At 42.3% G+C, this 12,433-nt stretch overlaps 1 protein-coding gene and 1 long non-coding RNA gene across 4 annotated transcripts; one reads left to right on the forward strand and one right to left on the reverse strand.

Moving 5' to 3' along the window:
* Positions 1 to 1,756: 1,756 nt before the first annotated feature.
* Positions 1,757 to 8,732, reverse strand: Fgb (fibrinogen beta chain). Of its 3 annotated transcripts, none has more exons than XM_087615973.1 (8): positions 8,581 to 8,732; positions 5,687 to 5,878; positions 5,061 to 5,244; positions 3,908 to 4,135; positions 3,283 to 3,396; positions 2,843 to 2,968; positions 2,268 to 2,553; positions 1,757 to 2,085 (listed from the first exon to the last, which is right to left on the reverse strand). In XM_087615973.1, the coding sequence occupies exons 1-8, from the start codon at positions 8,653 to 8,655 to the stop codon at positions 1,854 to 1,856; spliced, it is 1,437 nt and encodes a 478-aa protein (XP_087472099.1). In that variant the 5' UTR covers positions 8,656 to 8,732; the 3' UTR covers positions 1,757 to 1,853. The 3 variants fall into 3 exon arrangements, with proteins under 3 accessions (XP_087472099.1, XP_087472102.1, NP_064456.2); XM_087615976.1 differs by having other exon boundaries at positions 3,283 to 3,448; positions 3,768 to 4,135; positions 8,578 to 8,705; NM_020071.2 differs by having other exon boundaries at positions 8,578 to 8,696.
* On the forward strand, positions 2,005 to 10,481 carry LOC134485930 (uncharacterized). The gene is made up of 3 exons (XR_015675923.1): positions 2,005 to 2,621; positions 6,035 to 6,198; positions 9,624 to 10,481. It is a non-coding gene; the product is annotated as an uncharacterized LOC134485930 (long non-coding RNA).
* The last annotated feature ends 1,952 nt before the right edge of the window (positions 10,482 to 12,433 follow it).

The raw sequence follows: 12,433 nt of genomic DNA on the forward strand, positions 1-12,433 counted from the left end.
AAGGGAAGGGTTGATGTGTGTGACGTTATAGTACTGAGTGAATTCTTGTGATCCCCTGTAGACAGGAGTGCAGGACTTGTGCACTTAAAAGTGACCTAGTGTCAATTGTTGGTACCTTAAGACAATGAAATGAACAAATGCACAAGGGGACGCTAGGAAAGTTTAGGAGGTGATGGCTGTAATAATGCCCCTTGTGAATGAGGGGCGTGTGTGTGCTCGCCTGTGAGCATACGTGCAGTGTAGAGATTTGGGTTTAGTGTGACTAATACAAACATAGGTAGGCAGTTCTTTTGTTTGCTTTGTTATCTCTCTGTGTGTGTGCGTGTGTGTGTGTGTGTGTGTGTGTGTGTGTGTGTGTGTGTGCGTGTTGTAGCACTGGGAATCAAACTTGATACTTTGCCGTGCATATAAATTATAACTCAATAAATCCATTGGAAAAATAAGGGACTAATTTGTACTGGGATGATGGAGTGCCTAGTGACAAAAATGCAGGCGTGTAATGAAAGGAGCAGGAGACATAATGGGAGCCATTCATGATCGTTTTGGCTCTAACTATGGGATTTGAGGGCAAGGCATTCAGTCACCGATCATAGAGAGGTGACTGTAAGCAGGCAGGTCAGCTGGGCAGAGTTGTCTGTCTTTTGGACAATGTAAAAGATATCAGCATGTGTGGTATAGACTCTGATAGAATCTAAGGCAACAGGGCAAGGCAAAAATAAAGGGACAAGGCCATAGGAGAAAGCATTTCAAAGAGGCAAATTAATCTTCATTTAAGTGAACATCAAGAAGCTGAGACTCAGGACACTTAGTGCCATGCAAGCAGGTAGCCATGACAACAGAAGAGCCCTGGGGTGGGACTCTCTGAAGGAGTAGGTGCTGCCGGGGTGTCCTGGGGAGAAGTACACAGAATAAACAGCGCGCTTCCACATCGCCTCCTGTGGAGCTGCCTAAGGAACAAGCTCTCCGCAGGCGCGCGAGGGCGATGGGCAAGCTCGGCCTCCTAGTTCACCATTTCACCAGGAAGCACGTGACGACAGCTTCATCTAATTACTTGCTTGGACTCTGGCCTTGCGATCTTCTTGAAGGGCAGGCAGAGCCATTGCTTTCTCACGGGACAGCATGGCATTTGATGTTTCCAATGTTCAATGCCAGCTCACTAGGCACTTGAAATTGTAAGTACCTTCCTGCCCCACAAATTCAAATCCTGACAGTGCGGATGACAAATTAGGAAAACATTAATTTACAGTGGCAGAGACTGGTTTACGTAATAATTCTGTTAGAAAGATTTTTAGTGAGACACCTTGCATGAATAAGTAGGATTTTGAAAGCAGACTTATAAACATCAACTTTCATTTGTGTGACACTTTTGGATAAAAGGGATGGGGGGGTGGTGTTGGGAGTGCTCGGTCTGAAGTGCTCCACCATCAGATGGAATCACCATTTATTACCATCCTTTTTATTCTCTGAATGAAGAATATAAATGAGGCCCAGAGAGATGCTCAGAAATGAAGCATGGCTTCATTTCCCCACAACTGCATCAGAAGGCTCACCACCATTGTAACCCCAGCTCTGGGAAGACCTGACCCCTCTGGTTTCTGCAGGCTCCTGCATGCACCCACACATATTCACATAATTAAAAGTAATAAAAATAAAATTTTAAAATGAAAAGAATACAAAGGAAATCCATGTGCTGTTTCCAATGTCTTTATCCTTTATCATTCCAAAAAAAAAAAAAAAAAGACACACTCAGCCATTGTTTTGAGCATTAGTGGATATAATGTATCAAAGAAAATTCCAATAACATAATGTAAAAAATGTCAGACATAGAAGGCTGAAAGTCTATGCTTGGGGGACTATTGCTGTGGGAAGACGGGCCTGATCTTCATAGACATCCTTCTCATGGAGTACCACGATCCCTTCCAGTTCATCCACACCACACCATCATCTGTGCCGTGCTTGGACATGTCCCAGCTGTAAAGGCCACCCCAGTAGTATCTGCCATTCGGATTGGCTGCATGGCATCTGTTATACCACCAGCCGCCGCCATCTTCTTTTGAGCACTGCTTTCTTGGATCTGTAGTTACCCTGAAAGGAGATGAGTTTGAGTTATGATCCATACAAGTACCATTGTCAACTCAGATCTCCCGGGAATACCCACGAGAAAGTACCGTACTCAGTTGTGTGGGGGACTCTCTCCCTCGAGTCCTGTACGTAAAGCCCAAGTACCTAAAGCCTAAGTACGTAAAGCCTAAGACCTCGGAGCTTACCAGCCATCGTTGTCCCTGTCGTAGGTGCTGAAGAACATGCCGTTGTGGATGGTCATGGTTCTGTTCTCCCCCACCAGCTGAGAGGCCCCTTCCATGAGGGCGTTGCCAGCAGTCCCTTTGTACTTGTTCACTGACACTTGGTACTTGTTGGCCTCGGTCTGCACCGTGAAGCCTCCATAGTGTGCCTTCACCTTGTCTCCTTTCCAGTCCTCCATTTCGATTAGGAGTTCTGTGGGTCCTATCCTGGTGAGCTGGCTAATCTTATCATTGCCAAGCCAATATTCGCCTAGAGAGGATCGATATAAACATCAGCAAGAGCGAAGCCTCTGGAAACCAGGCACTGCTTCCCCCCAGGTATTTAGCTCCCACATTTAAATGCTTTTATATTTAGTGTGTGTGTGTGTGTGTGTGTGTGTGTGTGTCTGTGTCTGTGTCTGTGTGTGCATGTGTGCATAGTTAAATTTCTATTGGCATCCTAAAAATCTAAAAACAGATTCCCTGTCATGGATGTTATTGATAAAGGAAAAAAAACTCACTAAAACAGAAGGATTTGATTTTTCACTTGCAGTCTTTACCTGGCAAGCCACAGTACTTCTTCGTATCTTCGTTGGTTGCAATATTTCCAAATCCTTTTTTGTATGGGTCCCATTTCCTGCCAAAGTCGACGCTGCCATCCTGACGGTTCTGTATGACCGTCCATCCTTTAGTTGAGAGGAATAAAATTAGCCTAAAGGTAACCAGTAATACTACTACTCTGGAAGGAAAAGTCTGAATTCACTGCCATTTTATTTTACTCTATGCCTCCTTATAGTCGGTTCTCCACGTACATGTGATAAGGAAATAAGCATGAAGGGAGAACTCTTAAACATTTGGAAATATCAAGCACTGCACGGCACCTTAATGCACGCAGCAAGCTTCTCTCAACTCAAGTGGTTCCTCGCCACCGGTATGAGAGCTCAGCCTTGTTTCACGGCATCCATTACAGAATGACAGGTCGGTCCCGGGTATTGCTTACCTCCGTTTTCGGTCTTCATGTCGCAGTACACTCTGTATGGTTTGCTGGAGGTGTCAGGCTGAATGAGATACATTTCGGATGTCTCACCTCCCTTCCGAATGATCTCTTCACACTCTGCAAGAATACAAGGATGCATTATGTTCAGGGACGTTAACAGAGCCCACAGCTATTCGTTCTTGAACATAACCGATTATTCCACTGGGTACAGAGGACCATTTTATCACAAACATTTGAGCATAACGCTTGAGAAGTTGGGCCTTCTTGTTACTGGAAATCAAACTAAGTTTTGAGGAATTCTATCAAGTGAACCACAGAGGTCCTTTCATCTACTGTTCCTACAAATAGAGCACATCTTTCCACAGCCCCGTCATCTGTTCACCCAAACACATGCATACACACATTAGAGACCCCTGGAACACCCACCTCATATTCTAATCTGCTCAGCAGAGCCAGGAGGAGTTGCCAATCGAGGCAGAATACAACACACCCAAGATATAGCCATGACATGCTAGACTATCATTACACTCTGTTGGGGAAAAGCTACTCTGTTCACTTTCTACTCCCTATGTTTCGAGAAGGTTCGATCTTCTGCAACTCGATGGAAATACATTTACTAACTAGTTACCTTTCCCAGACACCACCGGGATGTTGCAGTTGACGGTGCATGGAGTGTGGCAGTATTCCGTCTGAGCTGAGATGTCAGACTCCAATTTTTGTATTTTGCTTCTCAGGTCCTCCAGGATTGAGCGGAGCACACGAAGATTAAGGGGGATATTATCGTTCACAGTCTCATCAATATATAATTTCTGGTCTTCCAAAATGGAGGAATACTCATTTATGACATTTTCATTATCTGGAAAGCCAAAACAATACAGGAGTGGTCAACATTTTTTTTGCCTATAAAGGTGTATCTAACTACATAAATAAGATTTTAATTTTCTGAGAAAAAACTAATATATGTTGGAGCGCCATTAAGCCACTGTGACTGCTGAACTCTAGAGGCATTTTGTTTGTTTGCTTGTTTGTTTGTTTCACGGCATGTATAAATTGGCATGTAGCCCAACTACTACTTCAGCGATTTGCCCTAGGTACACATCTATGAGATTGTAGATGGTAAGGAACCATGTCGTGTCTTACTTTGGGGAGCAGTATCGAAGACTCCATCTCAACATATAGCATTGCAGAGCCCAGGTAGTTGGCATTCGCACACCTCATGAATACTGCAAAGCCTTGGGATTTGCAAGAACACTTCTGAATTCTTTTAATTACTAAGGGTCTACACTTGGGTGAGCCGCTCTCTGAAAAGCCTGTGCCATGCTGACATGCCGACTGATGCCAAAACTCACCAGGCCCGTAGCCCCCAAGATTTGCATGCCAGATGTCACTGTTTGCAGATTAACATCACACTGACCTTTCTCATATTCAATAGCCTCAGGGATGATACTTACCAATGCTAAGTTTTTAGCCCATACATGTTATCTTCTGAGTCACAAGACAAATGTCTAATAGACTGAAAATAAGAACCCACAGTGACATTTCTCAAAGAAAGTAATTGTAGTGAAAGTGGTACCAAGACTAATACTTAAGGAACGCTTGCTTGTCTGGCAAACTATACATGAATGTGCCTGAAGGAAGGCCCAGGATAAGCGGGGACAGACAGAAATCACAGCAAGTGCTGGTCAACCCAGGATGATATAACTGTGTACGACTGCATATACACCGTTAACAGTTTCAATTTCATGAGTTAGGTAGAACCCCACCACCACCACGATGGCTACCTTTAACTTGTGCCTGCTTCTTTTTCCACATGTCTTTCAGCAGAGTCAGGTACTGAAAGGTGACCGAAGAGGTCTCAGAAACAGAGTTTATGTTGCTATTTAACTCAGCAATACTGTTTTTGATTGGCCTTTCGTGGTTTAGCAAAGTTTGACGCAACTCACACCCTGTAGGACATAGCACTCCCTGTAAACCAAAAATAGGAGGATTTAGAGACGTAGATATGTGTTTAAAATGCACATTTGGGAGACTTCTGTGATCTCATGAGTTAATTTAAAAACTTGATATTCCATTTTCTTCATGGAGGATCAAAACTTTAGAATGGTCAGTGAATGCTTATAAAGAACAGAAATGGTCTTTACTATAGGGGGAGAACGGGGATGGGATCAGGCTATGAAAAGCTTACCTACTCCAATGAAGGAAGCAGGCAACATACAAAAGTAAAGGCAACCAGACTCAAAAGCCCAATAAAGGATGGTTAAGTACGAAAAAGGGACTCTATAGAGTTCGTATTTTGAATTTCAATTCTTAAATATGCAAAACAGAAAGATAGAGAATGTTGGTCTATGAAATATTAAGCTTTTTCTGCACTGGAGACCCACTGTGCAAAAACCACGAGTGCCCCTACCATGTCTCCGTCACCGTGAACACAGCCTCCTGCATCAGGGGGTTTTCGTTCCACTTTCTTCTGACCTGCATCAACTTTGGCTGGACGGGCTCGATAGCCACCTCCGCTGATAGGAGGAGGGGCAGGTCTTAGGCTAGGAGGCTCTTCCTTTCTCCTGTCAACAGGTCGATGACCACGGGCAATCGAGAGGTCCTGCAGAAACCAGGCAGGGCCGCAATGCAAGGTTAGAGAGACCGTGAGAGATGACTATTCCACATTCATGCTTTGTTCCTGAGGTGGCACGACCCTGTCTGTTTGCTCCAGGACTTTCCACTGGCTCCATTGGGTGATTTATGTCTCTTTAAGCAGATGGAGGATTGAAGACACACAAGACTACTGCGTAAAGCTTTTATGAGGAAGGCGTGGGCATGGGGCTAAGACAAATCAACTCTAGATTGTAAGATTTAAGCTTTGGAATACACAGACCTGTCAGGAATCTAGACTATCAGAAAGAAGATTCTCATGCCACCTGGGTAAGTAAATTCCTCCAGTTGGTAATCATTTCCCCAAGTTTTAGCTTTTATAAATTGATGATCAGGGCTGAGTCTCATATGATCATATTTGGGACAAGATGGTCTGTTTAAAGAAGAACTATTAGTAATAAGACAGTAATTGACCCTAACGTGTTCTAGAGAATTAAGATGGTGTGGATAAGGTATTGCGTGGGTTCCAGTCTTGTCACAACCAAGTTACTTTACTCATGACTCGGTTTTCCTCATTCAGAAAGTAAGAACAACCCTGGCTTGCATTTCCCTTATGAAGCTATTGTAAAGACTATTTTTAAACCTTCAATACCTTTAAAACTGAACTTGGGTCAAGTTCTTATTACTATCTCCATCGTGGCCACAGGTCAAAGATACGTCTCCACTGTTTCAATTTTCAACAAAATGATTTAAGCCATTCTCTTGCAACTCCTTTCATTTGTTATCAGACATAATGCTATTCCCACACTTCAAGTAATTTCCAGAGTTTACAGACTGCATTAAAGACTGTTTGCTAATTTAAAACTCCTTAAAAGGGTGGCCAAGTGGAAGAGGCGTGAGCCAATATGAAGGTTGACATGGATTAAATATGTTAACCAGTGTTTCAGTGCTTTTCCTCTGAGGGTCGTATTTGCAGATGAGGAAGCAAGAAAGCCTGAAATAGTAGCTGTGCTCTCCTGCAGTTGTCACCACACGAGCTGCATTTTACTGTCATTTGTTCATTAAGACATTACATTACATTCAGGGAGGAGGTGAGGAAATTGAAACCCTAATAGTCTGACTGCAGTCCCTTGCTTAGTTACTAATTAATCTCACCCCTCCCCTTTGTGTGTGTGTGTGTGAGTGTGTGTGTGTGTGTGTGTGTGTGTGTGTGTGTGTGTGTGTGTGTGTAGGTATAGGTATATATACTATATTTTTAATGAGTGAACATTCATGAGGATATACATATTTCATATTAAAGCCATGATCTTCATCAGGGCTTGTCTGCTCCAATGCAAACTTAATGAAATGTGACTTTGTTCACTGCAAACACAGTTATGGAAAGGAAACTACTGGCTTGTTTTAGAATGTTGTACAGAGGTGAGGTTGTCTGGCTTCACGAGAAAAAATAAATGACAAATACTGAAGGAACCAATGGAGACAAACAGGAAAGAGCTATTACAGAAATAATTAAAGACAGGAAACGCACATGGGAGCTTAATCTAAAGGATTAATTTAGTAAGAATCTGAAAGCATTTTTGAAGTAATTTATGAAAATGTAACCAAAACATCCTTTAAATTTTTCTTACCAAACCCAGATTCTTTTCCTCTTATTTGTATTATCAAATAATCTGAATGCTTACATGCCCTTCAATCTAAATGGGCCACAGTGAGTCAGCCCATTGCAATACTGATGTGCATTTTGATTTCTACTGTACATAATATACTCACTACACTACAGTTTCATCCGGATACAGTCAGTAACAGAATTTAAACTATTTTTCTTAAATGTACTTCTAATTTTTATGACATGGAAATAATGCTGGTAATAAGTTGGTAGAAGTGACACTTGGACTGAGTGTGGTGGCTCAAGTCTGTAGTAAGAGCAAGGAAGAAGATGAGACAAGCCAGGAGCCCAGGCCTTTAACCCCCACACTAGGGAGTTAGCGGCCAGCAGATCACTGTGAGTTGGAGGCCAGCCTGGGGTTAAACAGTTTCAGGCCAGCCAGAGCTACACAGTACAACCCTGTCTCAAACAAACAAACAAGTTGAGGCAGGAGGATTGGCATGAATTTGAGGCCAATTGGAGCTACAAATGAAATCCTGTCTCAAAAAAAATATAGATAGATAACATGAATAAAACCGTTTTTACAAGTGAGAAGGTTGTGCTATATATATCGATAACTAAAAATACTGCCTCTGTTGTAATTTTCTAATCTGAAAACACCCAAATTTTATTTTCTGATTTTAATATTATAATTATTACCCATACTCAGTAACCTCAGGAGTTATATATATTATCTTATTCAGCAAAGAGCAAACAATCTACAGCAGTTTTTTGACTTTCAAAATACTAATCTTTATGATGGTAATCATAAAGCCTATAGGTTAAAAAATTTATCATTATAATTATAATAATGTACTTGCATTATAATTATAATAATGCAAGAACTAAGTAAAAGTCGATAGCATTAGAATAACAAGACAGAAAAAAACACATCTACCATTAGCTAAGCCATCTTCACCCTGGAGAAATGAAAGTGAATCAGCCAGAAAATAACATGCGACTTTCATATATCCAGGTCAATAGAACTGAATATATAATATACATAATGTACAGTTTTACATTAATATTATTGGCACTATGATATCTATATAAAAATAAATCACCACTTTATCGGAGTCAGTAGTTGCAGCTTGAGTTTGAACTAAGGAAACAGACAGGAGCAGCAGCCATAGATGCCTCATGGTTTCAGATTTTCTGAAATTCCAAGCAGTTGCCCTTTGCCTGCAGACCTAGCTGGGAGACTGTCGATCCTATATATAACGGGTCCTTTCACGGGCATGGCTTCAGGAATGGTTACCTCCCTTTAGTTAATATTTGACAGTTTGGTTCACTTGTTGGCTGAACCGTTTTATCATTTGAGCAACATCTTCCCAGCAAGCCTTGTTTACCCATCAGACAGCTCTTCCTCACTGCTGGCCTTATGTGGACACAGGACGTTCTTCGAATCATTGAGTCAGAGCCAATGATGGGAAACAGGGACATTCTGAAAAGAGCCCCATGTCAGCCCCTATCGTTGTGAATGCTACAGGAGTTCGCAAAGGATGTGTAAGGAAAAGGTTTAATTTAAATGAGGCCGTTTGTCCTACCCAGAAGGGGCTCCGTGAAACTATGACCTCAGTAAAGAGATTCATGCAGGCTCAGGCTCTGAGGCAGCTGCATGTGCACTTTTGAAAGAGGCTGTTGAAGTGAAGGGTTAGTGTAGCATCATGGTCTCTCTATTCTTCTAGACGTTAATCATGATTATAAAATAGTCATCCTTCTCTGCTGTGATAGACAAACATCATAGAATGGGGGGGCGGGTAAAAAGCCCAGGGTGCTCTTTTATTTCTGTCCTGACTGGCTTTTGTACTTTGTCCTTTATTCAGTGGTTAAATTATTTAATAACTCTTAAACACTATTATGATATCAATAAATTATAGATCCCCAATCAAGATTACATTATAATGGAATACACAGTTAGCACTTCATATTATTATGCTATATGGCTTATTTTGTGTTATATTAGTATGAGATGGTAGGTATCATTTTAACATATGTGAAGTCTTCATATGTCTCGTTCAGTTAGTCTGGCCTACAGTAAATGTGGCCTATTTTCTTTGTCATTTCTCATAAGCCACCGATTCTGTCTCATCTGTTCATTTCTCTGCAGTAGCGAGAATCAAGCCCTCCTCTGCCTACACAAATCAAGGGGAGATCCAGAGTCAACAACTCACGTTCCAGCAAGAGCATTCACTCAGAAATATTTCTGGGCTTTGTATGGCAAGTGAAGCATTCTCGTCAACTTTACAAAATCTTCTTGTAAGGATGAAAGCCAGTGATCTGAGGTTGCATCACAAGAGCGTTTTAAACAATGTTGCAAAAGCAGAAATGACAAGTTTCTTCTCTTGACAGTACAGTATGTCAAATCCTTTTAACTTAGACTGTTGAAACGAAGGCTGACAGGAAAACAATGATTTGTTTCTAAAAGTGTGCTTCATTTGTCAGGATGACTAAGCATACGTGGGAATCTTTAATTTTTTTAAGAGAAATATATAATCTGACAGTAAGTTTCTACATGTGCATTAATCAAAAGAAGATATGAGGATAAACCTTGAAAATATAATTGATTTTTAAAAAATGCATCCTAATGATATGGGTAGGATTTCATCTCTGTGACACATATTTTTGCTGATGTTAGAAGAACTATGTTGAAGAAGATCAAACATGCTTTTGAGATGTATGGTATTATTATATTTCCAGTCTCTGACAGGTTATCTCCTATGATAGTGCCAGCCACTATGTCAGCCTGTGCATTTATAGTATCTCTGTGTATATAAGGCAGATCTTGTTCAACATGAAAGATCCTTCAGCTACCTCTTCATGCTGCTTAGACCTAGCTTAACAGTCATTCCCCGCACAGTGCCTCTGGGCCCTCGAAGGGACAGGCAGTGTGGGAGGGGCTGAAATATACCGAGGAGCAAGGCATTCAAATCAACAGTCATGGAATAAACAAACTGACATTCACGGATACGTGCCTAGCCAGTGTTCATTTATCCTACTTAATTCTGAAAACAACTACCTTGTACAGATGATGAAATCGAGGCTCAGTGAGGCTCAGAGGCTAGGTCAACTACCCACAGACACAGAGGTAGCAAGTGCTGGTACCAGACTTGACCGAGTCTGTAACTCAACAGGCCATGTTCTGTGCCCGTCAAACCACAGTACCCGGTGGGATTTATGTTCAAGGTATAGAATTTTGCCTGTACCTTCCGTTTGCTGTTGCTGCTGTTTGGGACCAGTTCATGTATGGTTATCACAGTGTCTCTGGTGGGCACACTCATTCTTGCCTCTTTCTTTCATTCACAATTTTCAGTCTGGTATATAGGGTGTGCGTGGATGTTCCTGCCCATGTGACAGATGTAGGTGATACCTTGTAACCTTTTTTTCCCCCTCTAGAGTTATAGCTAGTTAAGCAGCACTCTGAGTTGTCTAATAGACCCATGCAGACTACTCCATTTCAAGGAGAAGAAATATACTGAAATACTTAAGTGTTTTTGCACTCCGCTGTCATTGGTTGAGAGGGAAGGGAGTGCTGTTTGCTAAGCCAATAATTCGGCGTTCCTCACATTAGTTGATCTTGTTTTGTAAGTCAAGGGCAGTCAATCAGTGACAGAGAAATCAGATGACCCATTCTGTTCAGTGCTTCCTGGCACTAAAGACAAAATAATTGTGACCCCCCCCCCCAATTATCAAGACACTTCTTCTTGTGACTTTTTTTTTCAGTTCATGTGAGGCCCAAAAGACTGTACAACACGAGACACTTTGGGCTAAGCAGCCATTTTGAGTTCCACCTCTGTGGCAGGTGGGATAGTTAGGTGAACAAAGGAGACAAGGACCATGAGTCTGGGGGAAAGACTGGAAATAGAAGTCAGCCACAGCAACCTGTACTGAACCATGCAGAGTGAGGGGAGACTTTTGCGGTGACTTGGGTATCAACCTTTGGAGGGCGAATGGACACTGAAATGAAAATGGCTTCTGAAACTTGCAAGTAGGAGCTGAGTAGCAACGAGCGCTTGTATCACACATCTTACGCCTGGCGTGTTTCCTATCTGTTCTGAGTGTATGCATGAACAAACAGAGAAGACATACCAGTGATCTGCCTGTCTACACGGCATACGATTGCAAACATTACAGGCATTAGTCTCTATAGCAGGTTTCCCTTAACTACAACTTAAGAGCAAGAGGTGAAGGCCAAGCTGAACCTGTAGCACAAACATCAGAACAGTGCGGCTTGGAGACCTGTGGTAGGAAGGGCCTGTGGCAGGGATAAAGAGTAGGAGGCCACTATCTCTGCTGACAGCTTCCTCTGTTGTTCCCTCTGTTGATCTTTATGTGTAGCTGATAAGGAAGGAGCCTGGGGAGCAGGGACAAGAGGGCATTCTCTTATCTGACCAGATACAGATCACAGGAGCAAGAGCAAGAACACCACAGAGGTTTAGTGACCATCTTTGGAGTTCAGGAGTGGGGCTATGGTGGTCCTGTCAGTATGATGCACACTTCAGGTGACCAACAGTGGCTATGCTAGCCTTACCCCCACGCTGGCCCTATCAGAGCCTCTTAAGCAAGTTAAAATCTGTAAAGGAATTAAGCAGAGATTCGGGTCCATTGGCTGGATGGCCCATTCACAGCACCCTTGCAGAGAGAAGGCTCAGCTATTGCAGGTCAGTAGCGGTAACAGGTCTCTGCTTAGGCTTTTGACTCTTCAGTTAAATCTGCCAGGCCCTCTGGTTGTCCCAGTCGTGCAGGGCCCCACACTACCTCACCCATCATTGCTCAACAGCCAAGGGTACGACAATTGAAGGAAATTGAACACATTTGCATTGCTGAATGAAAAAGCAGCTTGGTCAATGAAGAAAGGCTTTCCTTAAAATCTGCACGATCATTTTCACACAAACGAATGTAGCATTCATATCTATATCT

The sequence above is a fragment of the Rattus norvegicus genome, chromosome 2, assembly GCF_021556685.1.
Source record: "Rattus norvegicus strain SHRSP/BbbUtx chromosome 2, alternate assembly SHRSP_T2T, whole genome shotgun sequence".
NCBI classification, from domain to species: Eukaryota; Metazoa; Chordata; class Mammalia; order Rodentia; family Muridae; genus Rattus; species Rattus norvegicus.